Source organism: Protopterus annectens, chromosome 12.part0, assembly GCF_019279795.1.
Source record: "Protopterus annectens isolate FY-2018-M chromosome 12.part0, PAN1.0, whole genome shotgun sequence".
Taxonomy (NCBI): Eukaryota; Metazoa; Chordata; order Ceratodontiformes; family Protopteridae; genus Protopterus; species Protopterus annectens.
Genome location: NC_056746.1, coordinates 196,789,840 through 196,808,985, shown reverse-complemented (window position 1 = coordinate 196,808,985; position 19,146 = coordinate 196,789,840). Strand labels below are relative to the sequence as shown.

Below are 19,146 nucleotides of genomic sequence, written 5' to 3'. Positions count from 1 at the left end.
CGAGTCAGATTCTAACGACAGATGCCTCGGACAAGGCTTGGGGAGCACACCTCAATGGAAAATGGGTTCAAGACACGTGGCCTGCCAGACTTCAACATTTGCATATCAACTTGAAGGAGATGTTAGCAGTCCAGTTTGCATTGATGGCTTTCAAGGATTTACTTCACCCAGGGCAAGTGTTGATTCAAACAGACAACACAACTGTCATGTGGTACATCAACAATCAAGGGGGAACACATTCGTACCCTCTTTGCAGACAAGCGATGATTTTGTGGGAGACTGCTCTCAGTTTACACCTCAATCTTCAGGCAAGGTTTCTACCAGGAGCACAGAACTCCTTAGCAGATGTGTTGAGCAGACAGATAGTGGATCCCCACGAGTGGAAATTGGATCCTCATGTATTTCGAAAGCTGACAGTGTTATGGGGAACTCCAGACATAGATCTGTTCGCTTCTCCACTGAATTTCCAGTTGCCAAAGTTTTGCACAAAAATGTTTCATCCCACAGCTTGGAAGGTGGATGCTCTGTCATTCAGTTGGAGCAATCTTCACGTCTATGCCTTTCCACCTCTGCCTCTCCTCCCAAAGGTACTCTTGAAGGCCAGACAAGACAAGCCATCCATGATTCTGATAGCTCCAGATTGGCCTCGACAACACTGGTATCCTCTGCTGAGAAGTTTAGTACGGGAGCCTCCATGGCCTTTGCCTTAGATTCCGCACCTTTTGCCACAGGAAGGCAATCATTTCCTCAATGTCAGGATTCAGTCCTTGCATCTAACAGCCTGGCATATTCTGTTCTAGATCCTGGAGGGTCTCTGCTTCCACAACAAGTTTTGGATGTTATTTTGGAGGCCAGAAGGCCTAGTACAAGGAAAGTTTACGCTGATAAATGGAGGAGGTTTTTTATTTGGAGCAAATCAAAGGACTTTGATGTTTCCAAGCCTGATTTAGGTGTTTCTCTTCAATACCTTACAGACTTATTAGACAAGGGTTTGTCTTTCTCCTCTATAAAGGTTCATGCTGCAGCCATTTCTGCTCACTATGACTGTGACCCTCCATTATTCTCTCATCCTTTGTTTAAGCAATTTCTTAGAGGGGCAAAGAACATAAGACCCCCACGTAGAGCTCCTACTCCTGCCTGGGATCTCAATTTTGTGTTGGAAAAACTTACTTTACCACCTTTTGAGCCTGCAGCTACTGCCGAATAAAGGTTTTTGTCTTGGAAGACTGCTTTTTTGTTGGCCATTACGTCTGCAAGAAGGGTTTCTGAATTACAGGCCCTTATGGCAGTTGAACCCTTCCTAATTTTTCATAAGGATAGGGTATCTTTACGTACTAATCCTACTTTTATGCCTAAGGTGGTTTCTAGTGTGGCCTTGAACCAAACTATTCATTTGCCTACTTTTTATGCAGACCCCCAAAATAAAGGGGAGAAGATTTTGCACACTTTGGATATTCACAGGCAGTTGCGTTATTATTTGAGCAGAACTAAAGGGTTCAGACAGTCTCAGCAGTTGTTTGTTTCTTTTGCCTTGGGTTCTCAGGGAAAACCTGTTTCTAAACAAACTATTTCTAAGTGGATTGGTTTTTGTATTGCTTTCTGTTATTCCCATCATGGTAAAGAGATTCCGGCTGGGATCAGGCCTCATTCCACTAGGGTTACTGCCACTTCTACAGCTTTTTTAAGGGGGGTGGCTACTAAAGATATTTTGGAAGCAGCTACTTGGAGTTCAGTGCATACTTTTTCTAAGCATTACCACCTTCCTCTGTATTCTAAATCTAGGGCTGGATTTGCCACTGCAATATTACAGGGCATTTTGGCACCTCCTAATGCTTTATGATTTTGCCAACCTCCCTTTACCTCTGCTTTGGGATTCTACCCATATGTAAGGACTGCAGCAATGTGAGATGAAGAACATAGTACAGTTTTGTACCTACCATAAATGTAGATGTTCGAAGATCCACATTACTGCAGTCAATTACCTCCCTCCTTCCCCTCTACAGTTTGGAATGGTTGTATGGTTTGGGTGGTAGCTGTTATTTGTACATATTTTGTTTTTGGGAAGTATTATGTTTTTGGCTGTGGCCTTTCTTTTTAGGGCCTTCTGACATCTGGGGCAAGAAAAGACTGAGGATATGACGTCGGTCATGCGCTCTTATACCCTGACGCTCTGATGTCAGTTCTGAGCGCCCATGACCGACGTCAGCCTAATACTTTGGTATTCGGGCCGACCGAGGACAGCGGACTACCCATATGTAAGGACTGCAGCAATGTGGATCTTCGAACATCTACATTTGTGGTAGGTACAAAACTGTACTTTTTTGCTACACCCATCATGGAAAACCAGTTCCTGCTACCATTAGACCCCACTCTACCAGGGCAACAGCTACCATTAGACCCCACTCTACCAGGGCAACAGCTACTTCTACAGCCTTTCTCAGGGGGGGGGGGGTTCCAACCAAGGAGATTTTGGAAGCTGCAACTTGGAGTTCAGTACACACCTTTACCAAACGCTATCACTTACCACTTTACTCTAAGACCAGGGCGGGCTTTGCCACTGCAGTTCTGCAGGGCCTTCTAGCTTCCTCTAACCCTCTATGATACTTCCACCCATCCTTAGCTTTGGGATTCAACCCAAGTGTGATGATTGCAGCAGGGTAACACGAACATAGTACAGTTTTGCACCTACCATAAATGTAGATGTTCGAGTGTACACCCTGCTGCAGTCCAGGTTATCCTCTCTCCATCCCCTCTGACCTACTGGCTAAATCTCTTCAATACCTTCCTGATGTATTTGCTTATAGCTGAAGGGATTTTGTGTTTCTGTAAATTTACTCAATTTGGTACTAATTACTGACCACCTTTTTGGGGGCACCTGACATCTGGGGCAAGAAAAACTGAAGAAAATGGCGTCGGTTGCATTATATATACCCCTGGCGCACTGACGTCAGGGAAGAAGCGTCAGCAACCGACGCCGGACCAAGACTTTGGAATTCCAGCCGACTGCGGGACCACCTGACGACAGGATAACCCAAGTGTGATGACTGCAGTAGGGTGTACACTCGAACGTCTACATTTATGGTAGGTACAAAACTGTACATCGGCTTCTGAGGGTGTTTTCAGGCCTACAGATTTGTATATTGGACCAACGCCGTCTTCAAAACTAAGGCCGAAATCTCGACCTATGTTTAAAAAAACCGATGCCTAGGCCACATGTGCAGGCCCCTATGCCTAAGAAACAAATGATGAAAATGGCTGAAGATTTAATTACTCTGATCAGGAGTAATCAACCCCCCCACCCCCCTTCTAAGAGGCCTAGGCAAGATATTGACTGAATCCTCTGAACAGGATTCTATTTCTTCTGATTCTTCTAATGAACAGGAATCGTCTATACCTACTTATGAGGACACTGATGCAGAAAATTCCATTCCTTCTGCTTCTCCCCCTGAGGATTTTTCTTTTGGGGAATCTCTGCATACCTTAAGGGAACATTTCCACTGGGAAAGTCAGGATTTTTCTGAATCTAAAAAAAGACTTGGGGATTTCCTTCTTCTTCCTCAGCATAGGCCTTTTGCTATACCTCCTGTTCTAGACATTGTTGTTGATGTTTTTTCAGAATCTAGTATGGCTCCTGATTCTCTGCTTCCGGCTGCTTGTAAGCCAGACAGATACTACAGCGTTCCTGACTCCCACAAATTTATTTTCAAAAATACTGTTGCGGATCCTGAAAACATTTCTCAGGATCCCAAGGGCGTTATGGCTTCTACTGCCATAAATCCTACCCCTTCTGATAGAGATTCCAGGGCGCTGGATAGATTGGGTAAGAAGGTTTAACTTCTGCAACCTTGGCAATCAGGGCTTTAAACTTTCAATTTCATATGGTTAAATATCAACAGCATATCATGGGACTACTTAAACAGAAATTGATATTAATTTCTGACTGTGTGGAAAATAAAGATTTACAGGATCTTTTGCATTCAGCTTAACAAGTTGGAAAACATACTTTGCAATGTGGATGTTCTTCATCTCACATTGCTGCAGTCCTTACACTTGGGTAGTCCGCTGTCCTCGGTCGGCCCGAATATCAAAGTATAAGGCTGACGTCGGTCAAGGCGCATTTGACTGACATCAGGACGTCAGGGTACAAATGCGCATGACTGACGTCATATCCTCAGTCTTTTTTGCCGCATGGTCCGATGCAGAAGCAGTATTGCAAGTGCCGGTTGGCGTTCTGAAATTTTTCGATTTCGGAGTTTCAGACCGAGTCAAAGTTGGCTAAGTACCCCGTTGGGGAATATTTTAGTTTTTTCTTGCCTCAGTGGTTTACCGGATGTCAGAAAAAGTGAATAATTGTATTTCTTGTGGGAAACAGATACCGCATAGAGACTATCATACTTTGTGTATTCCTTGTTTAGGGCCTGAGCACGACGTTGTTGGGTGTCGCTCTTGTGCTAGATTCAATAAGCGCACTATAAAGAGGAGATTAGATTGTGCCAGGTTAGTCTTCGGGAAGCGGTGCAATTATAAAATGCCGTCGGATGCTCCGACGCCTGCTTCTTCGAAGAAGCGCAAGGACAAAGCAGTTAAGCCTAGGCTAGAAGAACCGTCCGTGCCGGACGCCGGTTCTTTAGAGGTGTCGGTGGAGCCGGTGGTTCCACCGGAGGTTTCTTTGGGATCCCAGGGAGAGACTTTGTTATTGCAGGATGTGGCCTCTCAGGAGGCAGGTCAGGGTGATGGGGCTTCTCAGGTTACTATACTCCTCTCCCTGCCTAGGGTGGTTAGGCCCTCTCCTTCTGTTTCCAAGGCTTCTCCTAGAGGCAGGCCAGGTTTAGCTTCAGTTGGTGTCACCCCTAGTTCTTCTGGAACTGTGCCCAAGAAGCATATGCTTAAAATGGCAGAAGATTTGATTACTTTGATTACGGTTCTTTGCCCCTCCTGATAAGAGACCTAGGGTGGAGCCTGAGCTAGGGAGTTTTGAGCAGGCTTGGATGTTTCAGAGTCTTCGGCTGAAGACTTGCAGGAGTACTCTCCTTATTCTGATTCTGATGTGGATGATTCTACTCCTTCTGCTTCTCCTCCTGAGGATTTTTCTTTTTCAGAAACTCTTCATTCCATGAGGGAGCATTTTAAGTGGGAAGGTCAGGACTTCTCTGATTCCAGGAAAAGGCTTAGGAATTTTTGTTTTACCCCAGCATAGGCCTTTGGCTATACCTCCTGTTTTGGATGTAGTGGAAGATGTTTTACAGAGGCTTCTCTTAATCCTGATTCTTTGCCTCCTGCTCCTGTTAAACCGGATAGCTATTACAGGGTGCCTGAAGCTCATAAGTATCTTTTTAAGAGTCCTAGGGCAGACCCTGAAACTGTTAGCCAGGGGCCTAAAGGTGTTAAGGCTTCTGTTGTCAAGAATCCGGTTCCTGCAGATAGAGGCCAGGGCCTTGGATAGATGGGGAAAGAAAGTTTATACTTCTTCCACTCTAGCTATGAGGGCTTTGAATTGCCAGTTTCACATGTTGAAATACCAAAACTATCTCCTTTCACAATTGAAGTCTAAGGTTGATGCTCTGGCGGAAGGTATTGATTGTAAAGAGTTACAAGATTTAGTACATGTTTCTGAACAGGTGGGTAAGCATTCTTTGCAATGTGGTTTTGATGCTGTACAGGCCTCGTCTAGGGTGGCTGCCACTGGGTCAGTTCTTCGAGGCACGCCTGGCTGAGGGATCAAAATTTATCTGACCATGTTAAAACAAGGATTTTAGATGCTCCTTTACAATCTGATGTGTTGTTTGGTTCTCCTGTGGAGGCAGTTTTAAAGAAAATGGAAGACAAGGCTAAGTCTATGCAGACTGTTAAAGATTTTTTGCAGGTTCAGCCTCCAAAGTTTAGTAGAAATTGGCCTACTAAAGGGTGGACGTATCCTTCTTATGATTCCCAGTCTAGGGGTAGATCTAGACGTGGTAGGGGCAGAGCTCAGGGCTCTTTCAGGCCTAGAACAGGAAGTTCTCCTGCACAGTCTTCAGGTGAGGGCAGGGGTCAGTCCTTTCGTAAACAGACCCAATGACCTACCTTTTCAGCTGCCAGAGCCTTCTCGTCTGGCAGCACCTTTGGGAGGAAGGTTGGCACTTTTCAAAGAAAATTGGAGTTTAATCACCCAAGACAGATGGGTATTGGATATCATACACCACGGTTACAGGTTTTATTTCCATACCTTGCCTCCTTTCAGAGGCATGCCAGACGTTCCTCCTCAACAAAGAATAGAGGCTCACAAGCAAATTTCTCTGTTACTTCAACTAGGGGCCATACAGCCGGTCCCTATGCCAGAAGTGGGCCTAGGATTTTATTCTCGCCTGTTCCTAGTACCAAAGAAGGGGAACACGTGGAGACCAATTTTGGATTTATCTATCCTCAACACTTATCTGGACATTCCCAAGTTCAAAATGTTGACGTTACAACAGCTTTTACCTCTGCTGGGCAAAGATCATTGGATGGTAACTTTGGATCTCAAGGAGGCTTACCTTCATGTTCCTATCAGACTAAGTTGCAGGAAGTATCTGCGTTTTCGAGCTGGGACTTCTCACTATCAGTTCTCTGCATTGCCCTTTGGCTTATCTACTGCCCAGAGTGTTCACGAAAGTTCTGGCTCCAGTGATAGCTTTCTTCAGGCTAAAAGGAATACAGATCTATCCTTATTTGGACGATTGCCTGATTCTGGCTCAAGGAAGGGAAGAGCTTCTTCATCATTTGGAATATGTGATAGCAGTGCTAAGATGCCTGGGGTATTCTGTGAACGAAATAAAGTCCAGTCTAATACCCTCTCAGGACATGTGCTTTCTGGGTGTAAGACTGAATACAGCATCCCAGATGGCCTTTTTGACCCCGGACAAACAAAAGAATCTTTCCCTTTACTTCCATCAACTATCTCATCAGTCCGGGCTGACTGCAAGGACAGTCCTTCAAGCCTTAGGGTTCATGGCATCTTGTATTCTGGTGCTTCCCAATGCCAAACTGCATATGAGGAAGCTGCAATGGTATCTCAAAAATGTATGGACACAGCACTGCCAGGATCTGGACACTGTCAATAAAATAATACCTTGCATTCAAAAGGAATTTTTGTGGTGGGCTCAGGAATGTCACCTAAACAAGGGACTCTCTGTGACCCGGCCAGAGGCGAGTCAGATTTTAACGACAGATGCCTCAGACAAAGCTTGGGGAGCTCATCTAAATGGAAAGTGGATACAAGACAAGTGGCCTGCCAGACTACAACATCTACATATCAACCTGAAGGAGATGTTAGCAGTCCAGTTTGCATTAATAGCTTTCAAGGATTTACTTCTTCCAGGGCAGGTGTTGATTCTAACAGACAACACAACTGTCATGTGGTACATCAACAAGCAAGGGGAACACATTCTTATCCTCTATGCAGGCAAGCAATGATTTTGTGGGAGACTGCTCTCAGTTTACAGCTCAATCTTCAGGCAAGGTTTCTGCCGGAGCACAGAACTCCTTAGCAGATGTGTTGAGCAGGCAATTATGGATCCCCACGAGTGGAAATTGGATCCTCATGTATTTCAGAAATTGACAGTGTCATGGGGAACTCCAGACATAGATCTGTTCGCTTCTCCACTAAACCATCAGCTGCCAAAGTTTTGCACAAAAGGTTTCATCCCACAGCTTGGAAAGTGGATGCTCTTTCTTTCAATTGGAGCAATCTTCATGTGTATGCCTTTCCACCTCTGCCTCTCCTCCCAAAGGTACTTCTAAAGGTCAGACAGGACAAGCCAAGGATGATTTTAATAGCTCCAGATTGGCCTCGACAGCACTGGTACCCATTACTGAGAAGTCTGATACGGAAGCCTCCATGGCCTTTGCCTTCGATTCCACACCTGTTGTCCCAGGAGGACAGTCATTTGCTCAATGTCAAACTTCACTCTCTTCACCTAACAGCCAGGCATATTCTGTTTTGAACCATAGAGGGTCTCAACTTCCACAACAAGTTTTGAATGTGATTTTGGAAGCTAGAAGGCCTAGTACAAGGAAAGTGTACGCAGATAAATGGAAGAGATTTTTATTTTGGAGTGCAGCAAAGGATTTTGATGTTTCTGAGCCTAATTTAAGTGTGGCTCTTCAATATCTTACTGAGTTACTGGACAAAGGTTTGTCCTTCTCTTCTATTAAGGTTCATGCTGCAGCAATTTCAGCTCACTATGACTGTGACCCACCATTGTTTTCTCATCCTTTGTTCAAGCAATTTCTTAGAGGGGCAAAGAATATAAGACCCCCATAGAGCTCCTACTCCTGCTTGGGATCTCAATTTTGTGTTGGAGAAACTCACTCTACAACCTTTTGAGCCTGCAGCTACTACTGAGTTGAAATATTTATCATGGAAGACTGCCTTTTGTTGGCCATTACCTCTGCAAGAAGGGTTTCTGAATTACAGGCCCTTATGGCGGTTGAGCCTTTCTTAATTTTCCATAAGGATAGGGTATCTTTACGTACTAATCCTTCCTTTATGCCTAAGGTGGTTTCTAGTGTGGCTTTAAACCAAACTATTCATTTGCCTACTTTTTATGCAAATCCCCAAAATAAAGGGGAAAAGATTTTGCACACTTTAGATGTACACAGGCAGTTGCGATATTATTTGGACAGAACTAAAGGGTTCAGGCAGTCTCAGCAGTTATTTGTTTCTTTTGCTTTGAGTTCTCAGGGCAAGCCTGTGTCAAAACAAACTATTTCTAAGTGGATTGGGTTTTGCATTGCTTTCTGTTATTCCCATCATGGCAAGGAGATTCCAGCTGGGATTAGGCCTCATTCCACTAGGGCTACTGCCACTTCGACAGCTTTTTTGAGGGGGGTGGCAACCAAGGATATTTTGGAGGCAGCTACTTGGAGTTCATTCCATACTTTCTCTAGGCATTATCCCCTACCACTTTACTCTAAATCCAGGGCTGGTTTTGCCACTGCTGTTTTGCAGGGCATTTTGGCAGCTCCTGCTTCCTTGTAGTTTGGCCATCCTCCCTTACCTCTGCTTTGGGATTCTACCCAAGTGTAAGGACTGCAGCAATGTGAGATGAAGAACATAGTACAGTTTTGTACCTACCATAAATGTAGATGTTCGAAGATCCACATTGCTGCAGTCCAATTTACCCTCCCTCCTTCCCCTCTGTAGTTAGAGGTGGTTGTGTGGGTTGGGTTGTAAATATTGTGTATATTGTATATATTGTACATATAATTAGTGCAAGGGTGGTTGTTTGTTTGTTTGCTGTCTTTTGGTTTTGGCCTTTATTTTTAGGGTCTTCTGACATCTGGGGCAAGAAAAGACTGAGGATATGACTTCGGTCATGCGCATTTGTACCCTGACGTCTTGATGTCAGTCAAATGCGCCTTGACCGACGTCAGCCTTATACTTTGATATTCGGGCCGACCGAGGACAGCGGACTACCCAAGTGTAAGGACTGCAGCAATGTGGATCTTCGAACATCTACATTTATGGTAGGTACAAAACTGTACTTTTTGATTCTTTGGAGGCCTCTTGCAGGGCTGCTGTAACTGGGTCTGTGCTAAGAAGGCATGCTTGGCTCAAAGAGCAAACTCTGCCTGAACATGTTAAGGCAAAATTGTTGGATGCTCCTTTACAACAGGACCGTTTCTTTGGTAATGAGGCTGAAGTTCTAAAAAAGATGGAAGATATAAAGCTAAATCTATGCAGACTGTGAAAGATTTCTTACAGGGCAACCTCCAAGATTTAGTAACCACTGGCCTACTAAGAACTGGTCCTTTCCAGTTCCTTAGAGAGCCACTCAGGTCAAACCCAGACATTCCAAAGGCACCAGGTTTCAGTCCCAAGGGACTTTCAGAACAAAACAAAGGGGTGCCTCCTCTTCCAAATCTGGAAACATGAAGACTCCTCCCTATGGTAAGCAGTCTCAGTGACTTCCCTTTACACGTACCAAGCACTTACCTTTTAGCCGCCCCTTTGGGGGGAAAACTGGCTCTTCATGCAAGAAACTGGCAACTTATAACCCAGGACAAATGGGTTTTAAATGTAGTTATCCCAGGGTTACAGATTTCATTTCCACACTTTGCCAATTCCAAACGTATGGCCAGACCTGCCCCCAAATCAGTGGGCAGAGGCCCAGAAACAAGTAATTTCCCTCATGAGCCTGGGGGCTTTTCAGCCAGTACCAGAAGAGGAAAAGGGACAAGGTTTCTATTAAAGACTTTTCCTGGTACCCAGAAAAGACAAATCATGGCGTCCAATTCTGGACTTATCTAAACACCCTTCTGATGCTCTTTCGGCTTTTCCCAGTTAGGGGTAGCCCCAGCGATACTCCGGTCTGCTAATAATTGGCAGTTGATTTTTACGTGCTGAGTTGCCTGGACATTCCAAAATTCAAGATGCTGACTCTTCACCAGTTACTTCCTATGCTAGGCAAAGATGCCTGATTGGCTTCTCTAGATTTTAAAGAGGCTTACCTGCATATCCCAATCAGGGAATCTTACAGAAGATACCTCCGCTTCAAAGCAGGCTACTTGCATTACCAGTTCTCTGCACTGCCCTTTGGCTTATCTACTGCGCCCAGGGTCTTTACAAAGTGCCTGGCTCCAGTAATTGCATTTTGCTGGCAAAGAAATATTCAAATATATCCATACCTGGACGATTGTCTAATTCAGGCAGAAAACAAGGACATTCTTCTAAAACATCTGGCATTTGTAAAAAGGGTTCTAACTTGTCTAGGGTACAGCATAAACGAAAAGAAATCACAACTGGTACCCTCTCAAAAAATTACAATTCCTGGGTGCAAGCTTGAATACAACTGCCCAGATGGCTTTCCTTATGCCAGAAAAGCAAATTCATTTGGTGACTTACTTCAAACGGGTGGCCACAAAAACCCTGTATCTGCATGACAAATTCTGCAAGCCTTTGGGTTCATGGCCTCCTGCATTCCTCTAATTCCATATGCAAGATTGCATATGAGGAAACTTCAGTGGTCAACATTGTCACAACCTGGAAACGATGATTCCTATCATACCTTGCCTGCAACTAGAGTTCCTATGGTGGGCAGAGGCCTGCCACCAAAACAAAGGACTGTCATTCACACCACCCCCTGCCACCCAATCCCTAACTACAGACACATCAGACTATGCTTGGGGGGGGGCTCATCTGACAGGGAAGTGCATTTAGGGCAAATGGAGCCCAAATCAAATGCACCTTCATATCGATCAAAAAGAAATGCTAGCTGTACAGAATGCACTGACAGCCTTCAAGGGCTACCTTCATCCAGGACAATTACTGATAAAGATGGACAACACCACGGTTAATTGGTACATAAACAAGCAGGGGGTACACACTCCTACCCCCTTTGCAGACTAGCCATGGCATTGTGGAACATGACCTATCAAGTAGAACTACAAGCTCAATTCCTGCTAGGAAAGCTGAATACTCTGGTAGACGAACTAAGCAAAAATCTCATGGACCTTCACAAATGGAAACTGGAACCACAGATTTTAAACATGTTGACACACAAATGGGGGGAGCCCAGATGTAGATCTCTTTGCCTCATCCCAGAACTTTCAGTTGGACAAATTTTGCACAAGAACTCATCACAAACCAGCCTGGAAAGTGGATGATGTGTCCTTCAGCTGGAAAACCCATCAGTCTATGCTTTTCTCCCTTTGCCTCTGCTCTCCAAAGTTCCACTAAAAGTCAAACAGGACAAACCAGAAATTATTTTGATTGCTCCAGACTGGCCTCGCCAACACTGGTACCAACTCTTGCGCAGTGTCTCACACCTTCCACCGTGGCACCTGCCTCAGACACCTTACTTACTGTCTCAGCAGAGTAACCAAACTCTGCACACTCTGCTCCAATCTTTGAGTCTTGCAGTGTGGCTAATCTCCTAAATTCACCTTTAGCATCCCTCAGCAAACCTGTGATTGATGTCATTTTGGAAGCGAGAAGACCTAGTACTGGAAAATCTTATGCTGACAAATGGAAAAGATTCTGTGCCTTGAATCTATCTCAAGGGATAAGCACAGCAGTGCCCAACATTCCTCAGATTTTGAAATACTTAACTGAGATGCTTCACAAGTCCTGTCCTTTTCCATAAAAATCCATGCCTCAGCCATTTCAGCTCATTACAGCACAGAATTTCCCCTCTTCTCACATCCTCTGCTAAAGCAGTATCTCAGAGGGGCCAAAAACTCAGAAGAGCTCCAACCCCTGCCTGGGACCTCAATTTTGTATTGGAGAAACTCACTCTCCCTCCTTTCGAGCCAGCTGCTACTGCAGACTTAAAATTTCTCTCCTGGAAAAAAGCTTTCCTTTTAGCAGTTACTTCAGCTAGAAGGATTTTTGAATTACAGGCTCTTATGGCAGTGGAGCCTTTCATCATTTTTCATGCGGACAAGGTATCTCTCAGGACCATTCCATTCTTCATGCCTAAAGTGGTATCCAGTGTGGCTCTTAATCAGACCCTTCATTTGCTAACTTTCTTTGCCAATCCACAGAACAAGGGGGAGCAGATTCTGCATTCATTGGATGTACACAGACAACTTAGATTTTACTGAAACAGGACTAAATCTCAAAGAAACTCTGAACTACTGCTGGTGGCATTTGTTGCAGGGGCAGAGGGAAAGGCTGTTTCAAAGCAAACCATTTCCAAGTGGATAAGCCATTGTATTTGTTTCTGCTATAAGCACCATGGAAAAACTATCCCCAGGGGATCAGATCCCATTCCACCAGGGCTGCATCTACTTCAACAGCCTTTCTCAGGTGTGTTTCTACCAGGGACATTCTAAAAGTTGCTACCTGGAGCTCAGTTCATACTTTCATCAAACATTACCATTTGCCTCTTTCTCTCTAAATCCAGAGCTGGCTTTGCCACTGCTGTCCTGCAGGGCCTTATAGCTGGTCCTAATGCTGTGTAATTCCCTCCACCCAACCATAGCTTTGGGAATCTACCCAAATGTAATGACTGCAACAGTTAAACATGTAGAACATAGTACAGTTGTGTACACTTACCATAAATGTAGATGTTTGAGTGTATTCACTGTTGCAGTCCTGGTTACTCTCCCTCCAAACCCCTAATTTTCTCTGGCTATACCTCTACTTTCTTTCACTATGCTTAAAAGCCCTTTTGGTATGTTTGCTTTTGGTTGGAGGTATATTTTTTGTTTTTTATTTTATTTCCTCCCCATTTGGGGGGCACCTGACATCTGGGCCAAGAATAACTAATGTAATGGCGTCTGCTGCATGTTTTATACCCCTGACGACGTGGAATAAGGGACAGCAACAGACGCAGGACCCAAGACTTTGTTAATCAGGCCGACTGAGGGAAACCTTCCAGCAGATTACCCAAATGTAATGACTGCAACAGTGAATACACTCTAACATCTACATTTATGGTAAGTGTACACAACTGTACTAGACCAAAAGCTTCCCCACAAAATGGATCTATTCAGAAGAACATGGAAGTTTTGATGCACCCTGACATCAGTCAGCCTCAGTTGACTGCTTGGGTGATGGGGTCTTAATTCTTTTTAGGCACCTATTTTCTGAGAACGTGCAATAGGTACTGATGGAGGCAGGAAAGCCTGCATATTAGCAAATGGAAAAGGTTTTCTAGTTGGTGTCAACAATATAGCCAGCACCCATTCAGGGCTAGTTGTCCTCTGGTTTTACAGTAGTTGTGTTATGCACTATTTTATGTTTTTTTTTTTTTTTTTTTTTTTTTTTTTTTTTTTTAATTCCTCTGTCAAAGTTTATTTATTGTCCATTTTCAGCATATCTCCCAGTGGATCCTCCTATTTTCAAGGCAGTCTTATGACAAAATGTTATTGAAAGGGGTTTTGCATAATAGGCCTCCAAGTAAACTGGTGGCCATTTCTTGGGATCTTTAAGAGAAACTAACTTTTGCTCAACTTTTAACAGCTAATCTGGCTGAAATTGAGGTTCTTAACATGGAAACAGTTTTACTGATTGCTCTGACCTCTGCAAGAAGGGCATCTGAGTTGCAAGCTCTTATGATGAGTCAACCCTGTCTCAATTTACATAGGGAAAGGGTTTCTTTGACAACTTCTCATTCTTTTATGCCTAAAGTGGTATTAAGCCAAACTGTTCATCTCCCTGGTTTCTTTCCTTGACCTAAAAAATGAGGGGGAAAAGGAACTCCATACCTTGGATGACCACAGCCAACTTGGACACTGTCTTCACAGAACTAAATCTTTCAGATCTTTGGATAAATTGTTCATTTTTAGTGAAGGTAAGAAGGGACAACCTGTATCAAAACAGACTATTTGCAAATGGTTCAGGAACCACAGAAGCACCAAGTAATAGTAGAAAAAAGCAACAGCTGGATTCACCAAACACAATTTATTGCAAAATCTTTCTCTGTCTCTGACGTCTCGGCCTCAGCCTTCAAGGAGTACAAATAAACTAAAAAGCACCATACTTATATATACAACCACACTTACTTAATTAAGACAATTAGATAATTATATAATAATTAAAACTTAAACTAGCAGCATTTTCCAATTTAAAATCCTCATTCAGTCCATCTGGAAACAAAGTCTTGAATTTTAAAATATAAATAGCCTCTTTATGCAATAACATTTGTTTAATGTTCAGATGTTCATATTTATCATCATGTAGTTGTTCTAAAATTGTTGCTTGTAATGTCTTATGATCCCCACTATGCATTTCTGAGAAATGCCTAGCAACAGGACTCTCTATTTTATTATTAACAATGTCCCTGATATGTTCCAAGAGCCTTACCTTAAAGGCTCTCTTGGTTTCTCCTATGTAAAACTTTTTACAGGGGCAGCTTGTAGCATAAATAACCCTCTCAGAATTACAATGAAAAAAATTATTTGTTCTAAAAGGAATCCTAATGTCTACCTTTAACTCCGTTCAGTTCTTATTTGGAATTTCTTGTAGTGATGGTGAGTAGATTAAATGTATTTTTCAGAACAGTTTTAAGTAGTCTTTTAATTTATTTTTTAATGCTTTTTGTTGATATTTGAAAAGCTTAGTTTATACTAGGTGGTTCTGTAAAAGTTTTTTTTTTTTCATAAGCTGTATTGATTTTTGCATTTAAAATAAAATAAGTGAATAATGAAATTTTATGCAAGAGTTATCCGTCTTTATACACGATTTTAGGGAAGTAGACCAAGCCGAGGAAAACCAGTTGATGGAAGAAAGGAAAAAAAGAAAAGACGACAAAAAAAAGGACGCTGCTCAAAAGAAGGTATTTTTTTTTTTTGTAAATTATATATACTTGCACAGGCGCATACATAAATTTCTTTGGTCCTGTTTCTGGTCATCTGACCCCTTTCCAACTATTCTTTCCTGCATGGGGTGAGAACCAACATCTATTATTTGGCTGTGTTGAGCTAGAGGATGTGCTTCTCAGGGCTCTCATCCAACACCCATGTGGTTTGTTAAATTGTTTTCTCTTTTCGTGCTTCATTAGAACTCTGGCAGTTGGCATATGGTAGGCATATGAGAGAGTCTGAATCCTCAACATTTTTCGCCTTAGTAAACAGATACATTTTGCCTATTCCATTTTCTAAAGAAGTACTTCTGGATCTGCTAAGGAGGTTAAGCCATCTTTAAGCCATCAGGACATGGCGTATTGAGCACATGTCTAAAAATAACATAGTTCTGCTCCAAACAATGACAGCAGGTGGCTGCCAGATTGTGGAGTGTGCTACATTTCTGGTTTCCATTATGGATTTGTTTTAATTTTTCCTGCTTGGCTTGGATTTTTAAAATAACTGACTTGCTGATTTAAGGTGTTTTTTTTGTTTCTCAATGTGTTATTGAGCCATAGAAGGGTGAAGGAGGGTGGAACACTTCATGATGTTCTTCATTCCACATTGCTGCAGTCCTAACTATTGGTTAGGGGTAGTCCGCTGTCCCAGTCGGCCCGAATACCAAAGTATATGGCTGACGTCGGTCAAGGCGCATTAGACTGACGTCAGTACGTCAGGGTACTAATGCGCATGACCGACGTCATATCCTCAGTCTTTTTTGCCGCATGGTCCGATGCAGAAGCAGTTTTGCGAGTGCAGGTTGGCGTTCTGAAAGTTTCTGAAGTCAGAGTTTCAGACCGAATCAAAGTTGGCTAAGTACCCCGTTGGGGAATATTTTGGTTTTTTCTTGCCTCAGTATTTAACCGGATGTCAGAAAAAGTGAATAACTGTATTTCTTGTGGGAAACAGATACCTCATAGGGATTACCATACTTTGTGTATACCTTGTTTAGGGCCTGAGCACGACGTTGTTGGATGCCGCTCTTGTGCTAGATTTAACAAACGCACTATTAAGAGAAGGTTAGACTGTGCCAGGTTAGTTTTGGGAAGCGTTGTAATTATAAAATGCCGCCGGATGCTCCGATGCCCGCTCGCCAAAAGCGCAAGGACAAAGCAGCTAAGCCTAGAGTGGAAGAACCGACAGTCCCGGACGCCGGTTCTTTAGAAGGCTCAGTGGAGCCGGAGGTTCTGCCAGGAGTTTCTTTGGAGTCTCAGGGAGAGACTTTACTGTTACAGGATGTGTCCTCTCAGGAAGTAGGCCAGGCTGAAGGGGCTTCTCAGGTGGCTGTTCTTCCCTCTCTTCCTAAGGTGGTTAGAGCCTCCCCTTCTGTTTCCAAGGCTTCTTTGAGAGGCAGGCCAAGTTTAGCTTCAGTGGGGTTTCTCCTAGTGCTTCAGGGTCTTTGCCTAAGAAACATATGCTTAAAATGGCAGAGGATTTGATTACTATGATTAGAGGTTCTATGCCCCTCCTGATAAGAGGCCTAGGGTGGAACCTGAGTTTGAGACTTTTGAGCAATGTTCGAGGCTTCTGAGTCTTGGCTGAAGACTTGCAGGAGTATCCTCCTTATTCTGATTCTGATGTGGATGATTCTACTCCTTCAGCTTCTCCTCCTGAGGATTTTTCATTTTCAGAGACTCTGCATTCCATGAGGGAGCATTTTAAATGGGAAGGTCAAGATTTCTCTGATTCCAGGAAGAGGCTTAGGGAATTCTTGTTTTTACCCCAGCATAGGCCTTTAGCTATACCTCCTGTTCTGAATGTGGTGGAAGATGTTGCAGAGGCTTCCCTGAATCCTGATTCTTTGCCTCCTGCCCCAGTTAAACCGGATAGGTACTATAGGGTGCCTGAAGCTCATAAGTATCTTTTTAAGAGTCCTAGGGCAGACCCGGAAACTGTCTCTCAGGGGCCTAAAGGTGTGAAGGCTTCTGTTGTTAAAAATCCTGTTCCTCCTGATAAAGAGGCAAGGGCTTTGGATAGATGGGGAAAGAAAGTGTATACTTCTTCCACTTTAGCCATGAGGCGTTGAATTGTCAGTTTCACATGTTAAAATATCAGAATTATCTCCTTTCACAATTGAAGTCTAAGGTGGATGCTCTGGCAGAAGGTATTGAGTGTAAAGAGTTGCAGGATTTAGTTCATGTGTCTGAACAGGTGGGTAAGCATTCCTTGCAGTGTGGTTTTGATGCTGTGCAGGCCTCCTCGAGGGTGGCTGCCACTGGTTCTGTTCTTCGTAGGCACGCCTGGTTGAGGGATCAGAATTTAGCTGAGCATGTTAAAACAAGGATTTTGGATGCTCCTTTACAGTCTGATGTGTTGTTTGTTTCGCCTGTGGAAGCAGTTTTAAAGAAAATGGAGGACAAGGCTAAGTCTATGCAAACTGTTAAGGATTTTTGCAGGTGCAGCCTCCAAGTTTAGTAGAAATTGGCCTACTAAGGGATGGACATATCCTGCTTATGATTCCCAGTCTAGGGGTAGGTCTAGACGTGGTAGGGGCAGGGCTCAAGGTTCTTTTAGGCCTAGAACAGGGAGTTCACCTGCTCAGTCTTCTGGTGAGGGCAGGGGTCAGTCCTTAAGTAAACAGACCCAATGACCTACCTTTTCAGCTGCCAGTACATTCTCGCCTGGCAGCACCTTTGGGAGGAAGGCTGGCTCTTTTCAAAGAAAATTGGGATTTAATTACCCAAGACAGATGGGTTTTGGATATCATTCACCACGGTTACAGGTTTTACTTCCATACCTTGCCTCCTTTCAAAGGCATGCCAGACATTCCTCCTCTACAAAGAAAAGAGGCTCACAAGCAAATTTCTCTGTTGCTCCAAATAGGGGCCATTCAGCCAGTTCCTGTGCCAGAAAGGGGCCTAGGATTTTATTCTCGCCTGTTCCTAGTACCAAGAAGGGGAACACGTGGAGACCAATTTTGGATTTATCTATCCTCAACACTTATCTGGACATTCCCAAGTTCAAGATGTTGACGTTACAACAGCTTTTACCTCTGCTGGGCAAAGATCACTGGATGGTAACTTTAGATCTCAAGGAAGCCTACCTTCATGTGCCTATCAGACTAAGTTGCAGGAAGTATCTGCGTTTTCGAGCTGGAAATTCTCATTATCTGTTCTCTGCATTGCCCTTTGGCTTATCTACTGCCCAGAGTATTCACAAAGGTTCTGGCTCCAGTGATAGCTTACTTCAGGCTAAAAGGAATTCAAATCTATCCTTACTTGGACGACTGCCTGATTCTGGCTCAAGAAAAGGAAGACCTTTTACAGCATTTGGAATTTGTGATAGCAGTGCTAAGATGCCTAGGGTATTCTGTGAGCGAAATAAAGTCCAGTCTAGTACCCTCTCAAGACATGTGCTTTCTGGGTGTGAGACTGAATACAGCAGCCCAGATGGCCTTTTTAACCCCGGACAAACAAAAGAATCTTTCCAGTTACTTCCATCAACTATCTCTTCAGTCCGGGCTGACTGCAAGGACAGTCCTTCAAGCCTTAGGGTTCATGGCATCTTGTATTCTGGTGCTTCCCAATGCCAAACTGCATATGAGGAAGCTGCAATGGTATCTCAAAATGTATGGACACAGCACTGCCAGGATTTGGACACTGTCATTCAAATAATACCTTGCATTCAAAAGGAATTTTGTGGTGGGCTCAGGAATGTCACCTAAACAAGGGACTCTCTGTGACCCGGCCAGAGGCGAGTCAGATTCTAACGACAGATGCCTCAGACATTGCTTGGGGAGCTCATCTAAATGGAAAGTGGATACAAGACAGGTGGCCTGTCAGACTACAGCATCTACATATCAACATGAAAGAGATGTTAGCAGTCCAGTTTGCATTA

At 43.6% G+C, this 19,146-nt stretch overlaps 1 protein-coding gene across 6 annotated transcripts in view; it reads left to right on the top strand.

Annotated features, from left to right (window-relative positions):
* Positions 1–19,146, top strand: part of TNRC6A (trinucleotide repeat containing adaptor 6A) — a 3,393,689-nt gene that overhangs the window by 844,216 nt on the left and 2,530,327 nt on the right. For all 6 annotated transcript variants that reach the window (XM_044089241.1, XM_044089240.1, XM_044089239.1 and 3 more), the window contains one exon: positions 15,155–15,242. In XM_044089241.1, the coding sequence (XP_043945176.1) occupies positions 15,186–15,242 (57 nt within the window). In that variant the 5' untranslated portion in view covers positions 15,155–15,185. The remainder of the gene's footprint in view (positions 1–15,154; positions 15,243–19,146) is intronic.